Source organism: Coccinella septempunctata, chromosome 5, assembly GCF_907165205.1.
Source record: "Coccinella septempunctata chromosome 5, icCocSept1.1, whole genome shotgun sequence".
NCBI lineage: Eukaryota > Metazoa > Arthropoda > Insecta > Coleoptera > Coccinellidae > Coccinella > Coccinella septempunctata.
This window is the reverse complement of record NC_058193.1, coordinates 8,932,237-8,952,040: the sequence shown is the minus strand read 5'-3', so window position 1 is coordinate 8,952,040 and position 19,804 is coordinate 8,932,237. Positions and strand designations below refer to the sequence as shown.

At 37.3% G+C, this 19,804-nt stretch overlaps 2 protein-coding genes across 4 annotated transcripts in view; one reads left to right on the top strand and one right to left on the bottom strand.

Annotated features, from left to right (window-relative positions):
- Nucleotides 1–19,804, bottom strand: part of LOC123314442 (large neutral amino acids transporter small subunit 1) — a 439,580-nt gene that overhangs the window by 220,338 nt on the left and 199,438 nt on the right. The gene's annotated exons all lie outside the window — the stretch shown is intronic.
- LOC123314447 lies at nucleotides 8,715–11,445 on the top strand. Its single transcript, XM_044899740.1, has 2 exons — nucleotides 8,715–9,997; nucleotides 10,056–11,445. Exons 1-2 carry the CDS (start codon nucleotides 9,825–9,827, stop codon nucleotides 10,183–10,185), a joined length of 303 nt encoding a protein of 100 aa, XP_044755675.1. The 5' UTR covers nucleotides 8,715–9,824; the 3' UTR covers nucleotides 10,186–11,445.

Here is a 19,804-nt window from a genome sequence, read left to right as displayed (position 1 = left end):
TGTGTTTTTTGCCATCTTGATCTTGCTTTTCTCTTCACAGCAATCCATCTTTTAATTTCGACAGGTATTGATTCTGTCGACCCACATTCTTTTACTTTTGGAGTGCTGTCAATAGCTGGCTGTTTTAGGATGTTTTTTAACATTTCTAGTGCTTCTTCAACTTCAGATGGATATTTGAGGCTCAGTGATAGATTTTCTTGTTGCTCCACTTTGCTTCGGTAGACATACCAATTAGTTCTGCTGTTATGTAATTTTGACTTGGTCTTTCTGTCTGGAGCAAACGTTCCTAGTGATGCAATTATTGGGGAATAATCAGATGTCAAATCGTACCTCGATTTCACTTCCATATACGTTGATGATATACCATTGACAATGAAGAAGTCTAGCTGATCTGGTATTTTCTTCGGATCACTAGGCCAATATGTTGGAAGAAAATAAGTAAAATTATTTTTTGTGCAGCTTCAAAGCGTCTGGCAAGAGTTTTGGCCCATGGAAAGTGCCTGTCACTTATAACATAACTTCAGAATAATATTCTCTAAAACATATATTAAAATCAGCCATGTGAAAATCAGTTAAGTAATACTTATTTTTAGTCGCCTTTGCCACCTGGTATCTGCCCAGGTGTCACTAGGCAAGCTCCACAAGTTCGCAGGTGTTCGAAGCACATGAAACTCTACTGAGATAGTTTCATCTGTGTGAGAATAAGTTATGTCTGGTCGTTCTGGGATCTTGGACTAATACAACAGCCGCCATTCCTAATTCGCTTGCATTAGAAAACCCAAATAACGTTGAAGCTGAATCTCCGTTTCGGTGAATATTTCTTGCAACATTGATATTTTTTTAAATTTATATTTCTCGATTTGTGTTCAACTATTTTAGAAGTACGTTCGATGGTAACTTGTCATCCCAATCGATCTTCAACAACCACAGTTGTTGAATAAGACTTTCCAATAAAAAAGTAAAAGGACTCAAATAGCCATTAATGTCGAAGGTGGGTACAACGCGAGATAAAATTTCCCGTTTTGTCATTAGCTCCTCAATAATATTTTGAATTTTGTATTGAAATACTTCGTTTTTAACGTTCCAAATTAACCCCAAAACTTTAACAGTTGACGGTATTCCGCCCAAAGGTAATTCTACCAATTCCTCATCAAGAAGAACTTCGTTGTCCGAACAAGCCCAGTTTCACTCAAATTACTCAAATCCTTCCCATCTGAGTAAGTTGATTAATTGATATTTTAATTCTTTGGCTTGCTGTGGAGTTTCGGACCCAGTCAGAATGTCATCAACGAAGGCCTGCTGGGTAAGAGCTTTAGCAGCCTAAGGGTGCTTATGACCTTCGTCCTCCATGATGCGTAAGTATGTAAGAAGAATCGGCTTTTGCTAGTATTGAATGACCCTGGTCAATGTAATCTGTCATAGGATTTGTATACAGTTCAAAGACTCGTTTGTCTCGTTTACACGTAGCTTCTAATTTGAAAAAACGATTAGTACTCGTTCTCGATCATCAGTAAGTTCAGGATTTTCGGTATAGGGAAGACATACAATATATTGTCCGTTCCCGTTACTTTTCACATTAGTCAAGTAATTCTCCTCGCACTTGCGATCGTCTAGTGACGGTATGGTAGGTATGGTTACTTCTACAACTTCCTACAACGCACGCAAAATTTCTTTTAATGATGGATACTGATTTATATCAGCGTTACCCATAGAACTTGTGATAGAAGGGATCGTGGATTCCATATTACCTAGTACTATCCATCCCAACTGGGTTAAATAAGCTGAAGGTTCTCCTTCAGAATGGACAGTGTCGAGTGAGATCTTGACAAGAGCAGACCTATTCAGACCTATTCATAGTGTTGTAAAAGTGAAAGTTGAAGAGAAAGTCAAAGTGAAAGTGCCCACTAGCAAAGCTACGGAAGCAGACGTGTTTTTTATTTTTTTTTATTTATTAATTTACATCAAATTTGGATGCAACAGGCCGCAGCCCAAATAGCATGCTCAGATTACAATAACACCTACATGATAAGAATATTACAATTTTGTAATGCTGAAAAGTCATAAAGCTGTTCCGATTCAATAATTACAGTAAAATAAATATACTACATGGAAAGAGCAAGGATTATAATACAGAAAATAATATAAACTCAGAATTTTCCTAAACAAGTAATAAAAAAATTGAACTAACTCAACAAATGCACCTTCAAATGTTTTTTTACTGATATTAAGGAAAAATGAAAAATATCAATATTTTCACCAAGCTCGTTACAGATCCCCAACATCCTGCAAAGCGGTGAATTTCTTGAGAGATTCGTCTTCTTTAGAGGCAGATAAAATAATTTAATTCTCAATCTCAATTCCTTCACTCTGAACGGAATACTGTGCGGAATGTCAGGGACCAGCAAATGTCCGTTAACAATTTTATAGAGAAAAAATAAAATCAAATTTTTTTCTACAACTTTCCAATGTCAACAATCCAAAATACCTTAGAACATATAAATAATCATGATTTTCAATAATAATATGATTTTTAAATGCCAAAAACCGAAGAAACCTATTTTGTACTCTCTGAAGTTTATCAATATAATATTTATAATGTGGATGCCATACCACCGCACCGAAATTCAGCATCTTACCAGCGCCTGCAACAACACTTTCTACATGATCTGCAAATATCAACTTGCTGTCGAAGATCACCCCCAAGTCGCGCACAATATTCACTTTTTTTATTACAATAACATTTATCTCATAATCTCTTTCATAAAGATTGATATTGTGACTGAATGTGATTTTGAAGCATTTATCGTAATTAAAGAACAAATCATTGTTTGCACAATAGTCTGACAATCTAATTAAGTCGGATTGAATTTAATCAAACGAGTCCAATCCATCAACCCGCATGAACACCTTCAAGTCGTCTGCATATAATAAAAATTTCGCATACCTCAAGCAATTACCGATATCGTTCATATAAATGAGAAAAAGTAGTGGTCCCAAATGGGAACCTTGCGGTACGCCCGAGGTACTACAAAACACTTTCGACTTGAAGCCATCAACGATCACAAACTGAAACCGGTCGACTATGTACGATCTCAACCATACAAGCAGACTACCACATACTCCAATCTCAGACAGCTTTTTCATAAGAATTCTGTGGTTTATTTTATCAAAGGCTTTTTTGAAATCCATATAAATTCCTTCCACCTGTTTTCGTGATTCTAATCCTGATTGGAGATATTCAAGAAAAATAAATAAATTGGTTTCAATATTTCTACCTTTGTAAAAACCATTTTGCTGTTCTATTATTATATTTTTTACATGATTAGCTAATACACGATGGACCAACGACTCGAACAATTTAGGTATAGACGATAAAATACTAATAGGTCGGTAATTTTTTATCGAATCTCTTTGACCACTTTTGAAAATAGGTGGTATAGAGGAGATCTTCCATTTTCTGGAAAATGTAGAGGTGCAGAGTGATTTATTGAATAAAATAAACAAAGGAAGGAGTAGACTTTATGCAAAATTTTTTAGAAATATGGGAGGAACTTGGTCAGGTCCTGATCCCTTTGAGATTTTTACAGTGTCAAGGGATCGTCTTATTTCCTCCTCTGTTAAATAAATATTGCTTAGATATGTGCTAGAGTAAATATTATTGACAGCATTTAAATTCTCATTTACGGCAGTTGCAGGCTCAAAAACACTTTGGAAGTAATCTCCAAACAATTCTGCTATATCCTGACCAGATGTTGCAACTTTATCATTGAGATTCATATTAGTTGGAAAATTCCTGCCCTGTTTCTTATGAGAAATATGTTTGAAAAAAAACTTGGAGTCTTTAGACAATTCTTGCTCGATGTTGTTGAAATAATTTTTTGAATCTCTTTTGATCAATTTCGTTGAATGAGCTCTGAGTACACGAAATTGTTCCAAGTCGCAAATATTATGGTATAGCTACACTTTTTGTGAAATTGAGACTTCATTTTGATTACTTTTATAGTTTCAAATGAATAAAAATTCGGATAACCCCGACTGATTTTTCGGGATGGAATATTTTCTGTGATAATAGTATGTAAAATATCATAAAACATTCTGTAACGTTTTTTACTAGGTCTCAGGAATACAATAATACACACGTTCGTACTAAGCATCTATTACATCAACTGACTCCCCACTTCATATATACATTTTTCTTTACGTTGACATCCCCACCTATCTACAATAATCAATCTAAAGAACAAGTACTATTCAACCTTAATACACTACAATACCTTCCCCCTCAAGCTATTCCCTAACTTAAAATATCTATACTACATATACACATATAACTCTACAATCAACTCAAGTATAAGCAAGTCTATTTGGAGGTTTAACATTTCGTTTAGGTCTTCTAATACAGTGCTCATTGGATTATCAATATCGACATGACTATTAACTAATATTTCCTTTCAATTTATAGATGAAATCTTTTCATTAATAATATTGTAGTCGGCATTTTTGTAATTATAAAGAAGGGCATTTTGATTACTTTTAAGGTATTTATGTTCAGAAACATTCAGTAAAAACTCAATACATGGATGATGGCTATCTTCCCCAACAAATGGATAACCACATTGAGATAAACAATTTATATTTTCTTTGTTACAAAGTATCGAATCCAAAGTTCGATTTTTGGAGTTTCGAACATTATTCAACTGAAGAAATTCACAGAAAGAAAACACATCTATTGAATTTGCGTATTTATCCTCAACACATGTTGGTTCCAGAAAATTATTATTAGTCATCCATTTGACAGTGGAGCAATTAAAATCCCCACATATGAGCGTAAGATTGTCCCCTGTCAGAGTTTTATTAATCTCTAATTTGTTTATGAAAGAGACAGTGGCGTCACCGTCCGCTGGAGGTGACACAACACATATAAATCTTGCGATTATTCACATTAATGACGACCCATATATCCTCCGCATCTTTATTGAAGCTTTGTAATAATTGAGGGTTTAATTCATTACGAACAGTCACGAATACTCCTCCTCCGTCTTTTTTCGATGATGCACTTGAAAATCTATCACGACGAAAAATGGAATAACGGTCAAGATCTATGATTTCAGAGTCAAATACACCCCCGTTTAACCATGTTTCGGTTATAAAAACAGCATGAACCGCTGCTTAAACTTAACTTGAATTCATTTAATTTAGTTCTAAGACCACGAACATTCTGATAAGCTATGTGTATCGACATCTCGAAGAAAAGATTGTCCAATGTACTCTCCTACCGAATTACAAGCCCGCAAAAGCTGACAGCGATGACAATCGAATTATCTGCGATGTATCATTCTTTCGTAGTAAAACGCTACCATTCTGAACCCACACATATTTGTAGTCTTTTTTCTTGGCCATATCGCGAGCCGTCTTGAAAAGAAGTTTATTCTCCATTGTTAGGTGTTCATTCACATAAAACCTGTCAGCAACTCCTTCAACGCTCAAGCCTGACTTATTTTCTGAAACTCTCGCCAGTCGTTTAGCTTTAAACGCAGCAAAAAAGTTATCTCTCAATACTAACAATAATAACTCAAACAATATCTACCACATTCTCCGTCTCCTTCTCAGGGACACCTTGGATTTCCAAATTATTTGACCGTGCGAACTGTTCAGAACTGTTGAAACGTTCATTGAGTCGAGATACTTCTTTCTTGAGGTTTTCGTTTTCTCTCTCGAGCTTGTCGACTCTCGAAACCATCGCACTGAATTCCGCAAGCTTTTCCTCGAAATCGACAATATTGTCTGAACAAAAGTTGACTGAAGCACGGAGACTTCTTGTTAAGAGTTAAGCGGACTGTATATTTTTTCGCTGGTTCGGAGGCTGAATTTAGAATAAGAATTTAGAGAACCATCAATAAATAAGAAAAAATCTTACCTTGAGAGGTTGGGGGCTGCTGCTTGGAAAACCCGCAATTCTCCGAAATCCAGCTGGCCAGAGGACGGGAGTCTCGCAAAGAGATCCTTGTACAGAGAGGGGCTCAAATCTCCTATCTGAATGGGGTTATTGATGGTTCTTTCTAGTGCCTTTCTCAAGAAATGGAATTAAACAGCGAAACTTCACTATCAGAATCACTAAATGTCGTAAAGTACTCGGAAACTGAGTAATTTCTGAAGGAAACGGCAGAACAATAACTTTGAAAAACGCGCAATAATTCAAATCTTAAAAACTCGGAAGCAATCTATATTATTCTGATTCTTTTTCATTCCGCTCAACACATGTCGCGATATCGAGAAGAATTCAAAAATCGTGTATATCATGACATCTGTTGACATATCAAATAAATTAGAAGAATGAAACCATGATATCTGAAGAAATCCATATTCGGCGTTAACATACCGCCCACCAAATTTATAATTATAAATTTAAGCAATTGATTGAAAGTTACAAAAAAAAAAACAAAAAAAAACAATGGATGCTGTGAAATGAAATCTTACAAAAAACACATAGAGAGACAACAAACCTAATTCAAAGGGAAACTATTCGCCTGTTAACGGTATAAGACAGTTAACAGGGCGACAAATGCTAGAAGTTGCAGTCTTGACCACAGCTACCCTGGGAATACCATCTGGGGAGTTATTTAACTCTGAAATACGTCCCATTGGCCAACTTAACGGGTAAGTATGGACATCCCGGATGTAAACGACATCACCTATTTTAGGGAGTGTGGAACTGGTCCACTTGTGTCTCTGCATTAAAGTGTTCAGATACTGCTTTGACCAACGTGTCCAAAAGGCTTGTACCATTTGTCTCAGGCGAGTCCATCTATCACGGACCGTTATTCTCTCTGGCAAGGGAGATTCAGGAGCGGCTAAAAGTTGCGTACCAACCAGAAAATGTCCCGGAGACAGGTAATTACACTCTGATGGGTCATCTGACAAAGGACACAATGGACGGCTATTTAACACCGCCTCGATTTGGCAGAATATGGTACTATATTCTTCGACAGTGTAAAGCTCCTTACCTATCATGCGTAAGAGAAGGGATTTCGCGGATTTCACCCCAGCCTCCCAAAGTCCGCCGAAGTTTGGGGCGTAGGGGGGATTGAAACGCCATCTAACCTCTCTTGTAGTAAGAAAGTCCGCAATTTCAGTTTGGTGCTGCAATAAAAAGCTATATGCTTCTTTCAGTTGCTTGGCAGCGGCGATAAAGTTGCGACCCTGGTCTGAAAGAATTTCAGATGGTAACCCTCGTCTAGCAATGAAACGTGACAGACAAGCCAGAAAGGCGGAAGCAGTGAGCTCGGAAACAAATTCCAAATGAATTGCTTTGGTTGCTACGCATACAAATAAGGCGAGATACCTTTTTGTGGTTCGAAATTTTCTAAGTTTAGTGTCGCGAACCATGAAGGGACCGGCAAAGTCAACACCGGTAGTGTTGAACGGACGGGAGATGTTGACTCGGGAGGCTGGAAGATCTGCCATAGTTGGCTGGAAGGGGGACGCTCGGAACCTGAAGCAGGTTTTACACTGTCGAATACACTTACGAATTAAGGAGCGAGATGAAAGAATCCAAAAGGTTCTCCTTAACAGAGCCTGAACATTGTTGGGTCCAGAATGGAGGGAAACCAAGTGAAAATGTTTACACAGAAGTGTAGACAGAAAACATGATTTAGGAAGCAAAAGTGGATGCCTTGAATCAAAATCCAAGTTGGAAAATTTCAATCTACCGCCCACCCTGAGAAGACCGCGTGAGTCTAAAAAGGGAGCGAGAGATTGTAGTTGTTTGGAAGGAAGCTGCTTTTTACTAAGGGACTTCAAGTCCGCAGAAAAATGGACATGTTGAACAATATGAACCAGTGACACTGTGGCATCATTCAACTCATCCACAGTCAGACTTTCTTTCCTCAGTACAGAGGAAGTCTTTCTAGAGCGACAATTATGGATAAATCGATTTATCCATCCCATGACTCTACGAAGTCGAAGATAACTGGAAAACTTGGACTCAAACATTACATAGATTTCAGTGGGCTCTATTTTGTGAGTCACCAGAGACACTGAAATATTTTTCGTTTCAGGTAAAGTCTCTGAAACTTCAGAAAGACGGAAGGGTCCAGGCCAGTCCATATTGGAATCCATTATCATTGAGAAACCGTTCAACCAAGTTTTCAGATTTTCTTCATTAAAAAAATAATCAGGATAGCAACCCCGGGAGCTAAGTCAGCTGGATTTTCCAGACCGGGAACATGAGACCAAAGAGCGTTCTTTGTGTCTTCTACGATTTGAGTCACCCTGTTGGCGACGAAGGTCTTCAACAAGTGAGGGGGTGTATGGATCCATGACAAAACAATTTGAGAGTCACAGAATAGCCGGACGGTTGAAATTGACAGCGGTATACTCTCTGAAATTCGTTTGACCAACTTGGCCAATAAACAAGCTCCGGACAGTTCAAGACGAGGAATACTCAAGATCTTTAATGAAGCAACTTTGCTTTTGGCTTGCCACAAATGGGAACGACGAAAACCAGTTGATTCAAAACACAAATAGACCACTGCTGCGTAGCCACTTTCGGAGGCATCACAAAATCCGACGATTGAAACGCAATCATAAGCTGAGGGGATGACAAAACGAGGAATTTTTAATTTATTCAAATAAGGTATTGAAGATACAAATTTCAACCAAGTCGTTTCTAAAGAGGGAGGAACAGGAAAATCTCAATCTAATTTAAGCAACCACAACTTTTGAAGTACAGACTTCATGAAGAACGTTATAGGAGACAAGTAACCTAAGGGATCAAAAGTTTTCGCAATGAAGGATAAGATGTTACGCTTTGTACATGGGCAATTGAAAGGTTGGACATGAAAAGTGAATGCATCTATAGAAGGTTCCCAAGATAATCCTAAGATTTTAAGGGATTCGCAGCCATCTGAGAACCGTATAGGACTTTCTCTGTGATCCTCTGGGAGACTAGAAAGTAATTCGGGGTGGTTGGTTGACCATTTTCTGAGTTCGTAACTTGCTCTACTCAGCAATTCACGCAACTCATTCATTAACAATTCGGCAGTCTCGACATCTTTGGCGCCGCTTATCACGTCGTCAATATATATTTGGTTCGTTATAGCATATGAGGCCAGAGGAAAGCATTCACCCTCATCCTTCACCAACTGTTTCAGCACTCGTTGTGCCAAATACGCTGAAGGAGTCAATCCGTAGGTAACGGTGTTCAGTTCAAACTCTGCGATTGTATCTGAACCAGGAGGACGCCAATAAATATGTTGGAATCGTCTATGCTCAGGAACAATAAGGGTCTGACGATACATTTTTTGTATGTCGGCACATAAAGCAATTGCCTGCAAGCGAAATTCAGAAATAATGTCTTGTATGTCAGATTGCAATTTTGGACCCTTTAGAAGACGCTCATTCAAAGAAATGCCTGTCGAATCTGGATCTGAAGCATTGAATACCACTCTCAATTTTGTTGTGGAACTTGTCTCTTTCATGACAGCGTGATGGGGAATTATGTATGAGGATGTAGAGGAAGTTATAGACATGTGACCAAGATTACGATATTCTGTCATGAAATTTTGATACATGTTGAATTTTTCTGGTTGCTTTAAGAGTCTCTGTTCAAGACGTTTGAATGAAGCTTGTGATCTAGAGCAATTTGATCCGAGGGGAGTTGCATTTGGTTTGAAAGGAAGTGCTACTATGTAACGCCCATCTTTGTCCCGAGAATGGGTGCTAAGAAAATGCTCTTCCACCAACACATCCTGTGGATCGAGCGGGGAACTAGGTGAGACTTCCTCTGTTTCCCAAAACTTTTGGAGGGCTGAACTGATGTCACAATGTACATGGAGAGAGGTGGCAATAGATTCCGAAGTTTGAGAAGACGTGGGACCAACCAGAACCCATCCGAAGATAGTATTGACCGCAGTTGGGTTACCAGGAATAGACTGAATACCATCAATCAAAAGTTGAGGGAGCAAATCGGCTCCAATCAGAAAATCTACTGGAGAAGGTAAGTCGAAATCATCATCCGCCAGCTGCAAATTCACAAATTTGGAACGCACTTCCAGAGGGAGTTCTGAAGGAGGAAGCGGATGCGAAATGTTATCAAGAACGACAGCATGGCCCTTGACCAACCGAGAGGAATGTCGTGAATGTAACGAAACATCAACGGACCCAAATATACGCAAGTTCGATTGACCTAAACCTGAAACAGAACAAGTAGAGGGACAAATTTTCAAACCCAAGCAGGAAACACTGGACTTAGTAATGGCGGAAATATGAGAGCCAGGGTCATAAACAGCTCTGAGTATGTGTTTTTGACCTGTAACATCCTCAATTAGGAGACTTATAGTACCAAGAAGAATTGGTGAACTACCAGAAGATGCGATGCATGACACAGACTGAATGGGTTCAGCTTCAGATGAGTCACGACCATGAGGGGGGCAAGTTACATTAAGTGAATTCTGGGTAGCGGAGGGAGACGCAGTAACAGAAGAGGGGTGTAGAGAGGTATGATGTCTATTTGTTTTACAGTGGCGGCATACAGAACGAGAATTACAGTTTTCTCTACGATGTCGACCTAAACAGTTGAAACAGCGTGAATTTTCTCTGAGATATTTATATTTATCATTCAATGTCATATTCTGATACCGTGAACATTGATGCAAAAAATGCGAACTTTTACACAAGGGGCAAGCGAAAGTTCTACCATCAGAAGGAGAAGAATCTGTAGAGTTCACTAAAAGAACGTTTGAGCCGTGCGATCTTGGTCTCGGGATATTGCTATCAGCGGTTTTAGAAAGTTCCATTATGCGAATTTGCTGCGTTACGAACTCAATTAATTGTTTATAGGTGGGAATGCCTTTTGATGGCAACTTATTTTCAAAGGCACGTTTAGTGTTCGAATCTAAGTTATTCAAAGCCAAAGAAAATAACAGAAAATCTGCAAGATCTGGAATTTTTAAAGGTTTCATTGAATTCACGGCTGTTTTATGATTATGTAAAAAATCTTTGAGCGATGACAGTGAAGGATGAGAGAGAGACTTGAATTGCAGTAATTTCGAAAAATAAACAGAAGCGAGGCGTCTAGGATTTTGGTAACGCTGAACTAAAGCATCATACGCTATATCGTAGTTATCAGGAATCAACTGAAGACCACTGATAACAGCTAGAGCTTCACCCTTGAGTGTGGTTTTCAAATATTGAAATTTTTGTGTTTTGTCTATCATTGAGTTTTTATGAACCAATGAGTCATATAAGGAAATGAATTCTACCCAATTATCTATTTTACCATCGAATGAAGGAAGTGCAATAGTCGGAAGCATCTGTGGTACTGGTGTAGTGCTAGGGGTGGTATCAGATGTGGTCAAAACTGCATTTTGTTTCGCTAAATCACACTGTATACTATGAATGGAGGCTAGTATCTCCTCAAAGGAGGCTTGTACTTGAGAGATCTCGATTTTATCCTTCTGAGGCTTATTCTCGTTGAGTGCCTCTATTTCATTTTGAACTTCTTCAAATTTGTCAGAATATTTAGGAAGTTGATTGACTAAGTAGATAACTTTAGCAAGATTATCAGAAGAATATGTTTTGCACTTATTAAAAATAGATGTAACGGTCGTGAAAATATTATCCCTATGAGACAAAAGTTTACTGTGAACTTTCATCAGTTCAGGATCAATCGATTCCGGTTTAGCTTTTGAAGTCATTGTAAATGAACTGAAATTTCCGAAAACTCACGGAAGAAAGTTAAATCTGGCAACGTCAAATGAAAGATTTCCCTTTCACCGGCAACGTCGCAAGGGAATTCAAAATGAAGGATGCTTTATACAAAAAATCGAAGCTGAATTTGAATATTCTAAATTACAAAATTCGGCACGATAGGACCATGTTAAGAGTTGAGCGGACTGTATATTTTTTCGCTGGTTCGGAGGCTGAATTTAGAATAAGAATTTAGAGAACCATCAATAAATAAGAAAAAATCTTACCTTGAGAGGTTGGGGGCTGCTGCTTGGAAAACCCGCAATTCTCCGAAATCCAGCTGGCCAGAGGACGGGAGTCTCGCAAAGAGATCCTTGTACAGAGAGGGGCCCAAATCTCCTATCTGAATGGGGTTATTGATGGTTATTTCTAGTGCCTTTCTCAAGAAATGGAATTAAACAGCGAAACTTCACTATCAGAATCACTAAATGTCGTAAAGTACTCGGAAACTGAGTAATTTCTGAAGGAAACGGCAGAACAATAACTTTGAAAAACGCGCAATAATTCAAATCTTAAAAACTCGGAAGCAATCTATATTATTCTGATTCTTTTTCATTCCGCTCAACACATGTCGCGATATCGAGAAGAATTCAAAAATCGTGTATATCATGACATCTGTTGACATATCAAATAAATTAGAAGAATGAAACCATGATATCTGAAGAAATCCATATTCGGCATTAACACTTCTGATTACCCATGTTAACTTTCCAATGTAATCAAGCACATTACCAGGGATACCATCCTCGTCTAAGGACTCATCACGCTCCAGGTCTGGTTCAGCGACAGCATCGGTCAGCGAGACCTTGTTACGTCCACCCTGTGAAGCCGGCGATGTTGGTCTACATGTTGAACATTTCCATCCCGCTCCCGGTAAATTCTTCAGCATAGTAAGTTGAGATTTCACCACATCTGAACACGTTCCGTTCGCGTGATAATAAGCTCGACAAAAACCAGTACATGCGACAGCCGGCGATCTCCGATTAATGGATCTTCCATAAGATTTACACAAACTCATTGTTGTTAAGTTGAATTATATTATTTCGACACTGAGTTGTCGTTCCTATGTGTAAACAGAGGAAAACTAGTTCAAAATTCGAATCGAAAGAGCACAGTTCCAAAATAAAAAGTCACCTTCCAGCACAAAAACTAAGATAAACCCAGAACACACAAACATCCGTCTTCCATCCGTACGTATGAACGACGTGTTGAAAGATTTTCGAGCCTACGATTTGGGAATTGATTGAATACTGATCATTCGGGAGAGTTCTGTGAATGAGTTTTGTTGTGTTTTTATTGTATTCAGTCCACATGGTTGTGCAAATTACATCAGGTGAGACTTTGTCTATAGAATAATTGGTTATTTTTGTTATTTTCTCGATTACTGATATTTATCGACATTGAAAAAAACTAAAAACGTTTAGCCATGTTGGATACCTCAGATAATGAGGGTTCCTACATGGAAGCTTCCGATGAAGTCGAGGAAGTCTTTAGCGAAGGTGACTCCGTGGGTCGGACAAATTTACGCGCAGAAAATGAATTCATTAAAGCCGAAATCGCTAAACTCAATGAAACGGTTTCGATTTTGATAAATGAGCTCCGTCAAGCCAAAGAGGAAATTGTAAAACTCTCTGAGCTTAAACCCTCAACTTTCGAGGAAGTTGCCAACTCGGTGGGGAAAAAACTAATCCCTGTGGAGTTCAGAAAAAACCCTACAACGCCTTCGGTCAAACCTCAAAATGCGCCTCCTACAAAGCGCGCGCGCAAAGAAAGTTCCTCGTCTGGCGAGGAAAATATCAGAAAGGCACCAGAAGTGCCTAAGAAGGATAAAATCCCACCCATCACGATGATGGGCACCTCAGATTGGGTAGAGATATCCAAAGCTTTCTACCCAAAAAAGATAAACTACAACAGCGCAAATGTTGTTGAAGACGGTATAAAAATCATCGCGTCAACCGAAGGAAAAAAAATCACCAAATTCTTCGAGTTGCATGGTAGAGAATTTTTTACCTACCAAATGGAGGGGGAGAAGAAGATATAAGCCGTCATCAGGCATTTACCAATCGACGCTGATCTTGCATTGATTAAGGACGACCTTATATTCCAGGGAATATCAGACGCTGAGGTATCCAGAATGACATCGAACAAGACGAAGAAGCCCATACCTCTCTACCTGGTTAAAACCCAGAAAAAGGAAATCTTCGAAGTGAAGCGACTCTAGAACCTCTGTATTGTGATTGAACACAAAAAGAGGCCTGAAGGTCCAAGCCAAAGGTACGGACATGCACAAAACAAATGCTCCTTCCCGTGGAGATGCGTGAAGTGCTCAGGAAGCCATAGCAGCAATGACTGCACACTCACCAGAAAAGGTGAAGAGAGAAATGCCACATGCGTCTTATGTGGAGAAGAAGGCTATCCAGCTAGCTACAAAGGATGTAGCGAGTTCAAGCTGGTGACCAGAAAGAAGAATTCCCAAAAACCAGCTGAACAGAAAAAGAAGGTAAAAAAACAAGAACGACTGATAAAAAAATTCAAGAAGTAGCGAAGGCCAAACCTACAGAACAGGAAAAGAAGAGGGAGACTTCAAAACCAGTTCAGGAAAAAAAGAACAGAGGAAGCTTTCAATGAAACAGGCTGTGAACAGTCAACAGGAGAAGAAAAAGATATCTGAATCAGCCGATGATTTAGATATCTTCACAGAAAGAATTTTCAACAAGATAATGTTGAAAATTGAGAGGGAAACGGAGAAGAAACTTCGAGCATTATATAATAAACTGAATTAATGGACCTTACGGATATTTGGAAGAAATACCTCAAGATAATCTCGTGGAAAATAAACGGAATCAACACTCGGAAAGCCGAGATAGAAAAGAAATAATATCAGAGAGACAACCTGATATTATAGCCCTACAGGAAACAAGAATAAACCGGAACAGACGACTGAATTTCATGAATTATGAAACATATAGATGTGACAGAACTACAAACACCGGAGGAGGAGTAGCAATATTGGTGAGAACAGATCTGAAACACTACTTCAAAAGTAGATCCGACGGAACACAAGGAGAAACAGAAACAGTGACGATTGTTGCCGAATTAAATCGTCAAAGAGTCGAAATTACCTCGACATACAAGCCACCACAAAACAATGTATTGGAAAAAGAGATAAACAACATGTTGGAAGGAACAAATCCGAAAATCTGCATCGGAGGTTTCAATTATAAATCCCCATTATGGAACAGCAGAACAGAGAATAGAAATGGCCAAAACTCAAGGATTTCGCCGAAAAACAAAATGCCATAGTGATTGGACCAGAGTTACCGACATATCTTGCTTTTGATATGGGAATACCAGATGTAATAGATATCGCGATATTGAAAAATATAACTCAAGAATGCTCGATTGATACTTTGGAAGATGGACCCTCAAACCACAATCCCGTGGAATTGACAATTGGAGAAGAACCAATAGATAAACTGATGGAAGTAAGAGAATATACCAATTGGGCTAAATACAGCCTTTTAATACAATCGGAAATAACAGAAATTCCAACAATAAGCACTCCAGAGGATCTGGAATGTGCGGTTGATAAACTGGAAGAGATAATATTGAAAGCTTACGAAAAGAGCACGAGAAGAGTGAAGAGACCAGCACCAAGTCATCGGCATGGCGATACGCCTAAAGAAGTAAAAGATCTTATACGAGAAAATTGAAGACTCAGAAGAATATATCGGATGAATAAAAATGATCTGAATAGAAGGAACCTGAACCGATATAGCCAAGTTCTGAAAAATGCCCTGAAAGATCTAAGAACAAGTAGATGGAACAAAAGGGTTCAAGAACTGAATACAATTGATCATTCTGCATGGAGAATGCAAAAAAGCCTACGAGGAGAAAATACTAAAATTCCACCCCTACACGGAAAAAGAGGAATAGCGTATACCAATACTGATAAGGCAGATGCATTGGCGGACCCGATCGAACGAAAATCGAGAATAAATTACAGGATAGACGACGACAATGAAGATTTGGAAGAACTGGTTGAAGAATATGATGAAGAAATGGATGAATTACTAGCGGCTGCTGAAATAGACAAACCAACATAGCCAAATGAAATCAGGGAAATAATTAGAAGTTTGAAGAAGAGGAAAGCTCCCGGAAGCGATAAAATAACGAATGTTATGTTAAAGAAATTACCTAGAAAAGGTAAAGCCGCTCTAACAAATATCGCGAATGGAATTATGAGGACAGAACACTACTCTGAAAAATGGAAAACAGCGGAAGTCATAGAATTCAATAAACCATTCAAAGAGAAGAAGTGCCCACAAAACTACAGACCGATAAGTCCTACTGTCGGCGTTAGGAAAAGTAGTAGAAAGAATTATTGCCACGAGGCTTAATGAGGAAACCGAAAATCTGAAACTAATACCACCAGAACAGTTCGGATTCAGAAGAGAGCATTCAACAGAGCAACAATTATTAAGGCTCACAGAGTACATTACAGAGGGATTCCAAAATAAACAAGCTACAGGTCTTGTTTCACTAGACGTCGCCAGAGCATTCGACAGAGTATAGCATGAAGGATTATTATATGAGATGAGATATGTTGGATATTCGATCAAAATATGCAAGTTGATCCGGAATTATCTCAAAAAGAGAAAATTTTACTTGAAAGTGGAAGGAGAATGCTCCTCAACAAGAGATATAGAGGCTGCAGTACCCTGTTATATCGTTTTGTGGTATTCATTGACTCACGTTTAGTGGAAGACTGGTTTACTGAACATATTCAATTCATCAAAAATGCGCCGGTACAGAAATTTGAGCATCATCTCCATTTTCATGAGAAGAAATATTTTCATTTTCAGAGGAGCTTGGTAATGTTTCAATAAACCTACGATTTCTAGTAACAGAAGAACCATCAGATTTCTGCAAAATATATGACCTTTCTCTTGGTTTATCTATAACTTTACCAAACTGCCAATTTGTTTTGAGTTTATCCTGATATCTAACATTTTCATTGACTTCAATTTGTTTCAGAACTTTACATTTTTTATCATAATTCAGTTTTTGTTTCTTTTGATTAAGTTCTATTCTATTATCGAATTTTTTGAATTTTATACATTTAGGCTTAAGATAGTTTTCAGTAGTAGGTAATACATCTCTTAAATTCCGTGACATCAATAATTGTGCTGGTGAAAAACCACACTCTAAAGTACTATTTCTATACATAAGCAAAACTAAGTTTAAATATTCTTTTTCCTCTAAAGCTTTGTACAACATTTTTTTTACAGTTTGTTTTTGTCTCTCCACCATTCTATTTGACTGAGGGTAATTGGGGCTAGAAGTTATATGTGTGAAATCATACATCTTAGCAAAAATCTTAACTTCAAGAGAATTGAATTGAGGGCCATTGTCTGAAATTAATATTGCCGGAATACCTAATCTACTAAAAACTGACTTTAGATGTATAATAACAGTTGTTGAATATGCGTTTTTTTCTAAAAATATCAATTCAACCCATTTTGTATAATAATCAGTTACAAGTAAATACATAGTATGTCCTAAATATAATATGTCACATCCTATTTTGTACCAAGGTATTTTTGGTATTTCATGGTTTGTCAAGGGCTGTCTTTGTTGAGATACCCGGTATGTTAAACAAATTCTACAATTAAGAATAGTATCTTCTATCTGTTTACACATTCCTGGCCAATAAAAACAATTTTTTGCTCGACTCTGACATTTCTGGATACCGAAATGTCCTAAATGAATTTTCTGTATAATATCTCTCCTCAATTTATTATGAATAATTAACTGCTGTCCTTTGAATAATAAGCCATTAGTTTCTATAATTTCAGCTCTAAATTTAAAATAAGGTTTTATTTCTGAAGGAACACTAGAAATTTTTAAAGGCCATCCGTCTCTGATCATATTTTTTAATATTAATAACTCAGAATCCTTCGATGTTGCTTCGATCAGCTCTTTAAATTTTTTATCTGTCATTGAAAAATTCATATTAATTGCACAAACTTCTAAATCATCGTCACTATTGTTTTCCACACAAGTATTCAAAAATGCCCTAGACAATGCATCAGCAATATAAAGATCTTTACCGGGTTTGAAAACTATTTCGAAATCGTATTTCTGTAATTGAATCATTATTTTCTGAAGTCTCGAGGGACATAATGTGAGAGATTTCTTAAAAACACCTAGCAAAGGCTTATGATCACTTTCCACAACAAATTTACGACCGAAAAGATATTCATTGAATCTTTCACATCCGAACAGAATAGCATAAACCTCTTTTTCGATTTGAGCCCATCTTTTTTGTATCAATGAATATATTAACAGCATGCCCGGAGGTGTACTTTTTCAGAATTCAATAATTGTCTGCATGCCGTTAATATATTCATTGATATTCAATTCTCAGACATTAATTCCACTGCTCATCTTTTTTGTGTTTCTGTGAGTGCCCTGGAAGCATATGCACAAGGAAGATTATTTTGCAAAATACAAGCACCAACACCATCTTTCGAGGCATCCACAGAAACAACTACAGGTTTATTCACATCATAAAATTGCAATACTGGAGCATTAATCAACAAATTTTTCAATTCATTGAATGATCTCATGTGCTGCTCGTTCCACTCAAAAATCACATCTTTTTTCAATAATTCACGAAGGGGATAATTCTTATTTGACAAATTAGGGATGAAACGACCAACATAGGTTATCATTCCTAAAAATCTATGTACATCATTCTTATTTAGTGGAACAGGAAAATTTTTATTTGCAAAAATTTTATTCTCGTCTGGAAAAAATCCACTACTGGTAATTTTATGTCCTAGAAATTTGATTTCACTCAAACCAAATCTACATTTTTCTTTATTGAAAGTTATATTATTTTTCCTCAATCTTTCAAAAATTTTATTCAAACGTATGTCATGTCTTCCTGTGTACGCCCCCACACTATTATATCATCCACGTATAAATCTACACCCTCTATGTCAAAAATATTTTTGATTCGCTTATGAAAAACCTCAGGAGCTGAGCGAATTCCATAAGGAAATCTCAAGAAACAGTATCTCCCGAATGGGGTTGAGAACGTACACAATTTCGAACTTTCTTCGTCCAATTGTATTTGCCAAAATCCAGAATTTGCGTCTAATGTGCTGAAAATACATGCACCATTCATGGAATTATTTGATCAATTGTCGGCATTAGAAAAAATTCCCTTTTTATTGCCCGATTTAAATCGGCTGGATCCAAGCAAATACGTAATGAACCATTCTTTTTTCTCACTACTACTATTGAATTTACCCAATCTGTGGGTTCTTCCACTTTTCTTATAATATTCTTTTTTTCCAAGTCAATTAAAGTTTCTCTGAATTTATTAAGTATCGGAATAGGTATTCTCCTGGGAGGATGTACTATAGGAGTTACATTCTCATTTAATTTGATGTGATATTGTTGTTTAAGACATCCTAATCCCGCAAAGAGATCTGAATTTTCATTAATAATTTTCCTGTAATATTCTTGATTGTTTATTTCAGTATTATCATTAAAAGTATCCACTCGTTTCAACAAATTCAAATCAATACATGTATTCAAGCCGATAAGACACGGAAAATCGTCCTCAACCACAAAAAATTCTAATTTATGACTGTTTTCTTTATACTGACAATTCAAGAAACATTTTCCTAAGATTTTTAAGTTATCATTTGTATATGATTTTAGAATTTTATCACTTTCCAATATTAAATCAGAAGGAAAATTAATAAGTTTCAATATTTTCATTGATATCAAGTTCGCTTGTGCTCCGCTATCCAGTTTGAATTTTACAATTTCATCATTTATTTTTAGCAAGACATACCAAGAACTATCATTTTCATTGACATCGATATTCCCTATTTTCACTTAAATTCACTGTATTTACATTTCTTTGTTGGCACATTTTTGAGTAATGATTTAATTTTCCGCACAAATTGCAGTTTTTCCGAACGCAGGGCACTGGTTTTTTCCATGTACTCCGCCACATCGATAACAAATTCCATTA

Excerpts from the sequence above, each read along its gene's own strand:
- LOC123314447 (XM_044899740.1), top strand. The coding sequence starts at position 9,825 with ATGTACATGGAGAGAGGTGGCAATAGATTCCGAAGTTTGAGAAGACGT. Across the intron at positions 9,998-10,055 it reads CAGAAAATCTACTGGAGAAG|AGGGAGTTCTGAAGGAGGAA; the intron begins GTAAGTCGAAAT and ends ACGCACTTCCAG.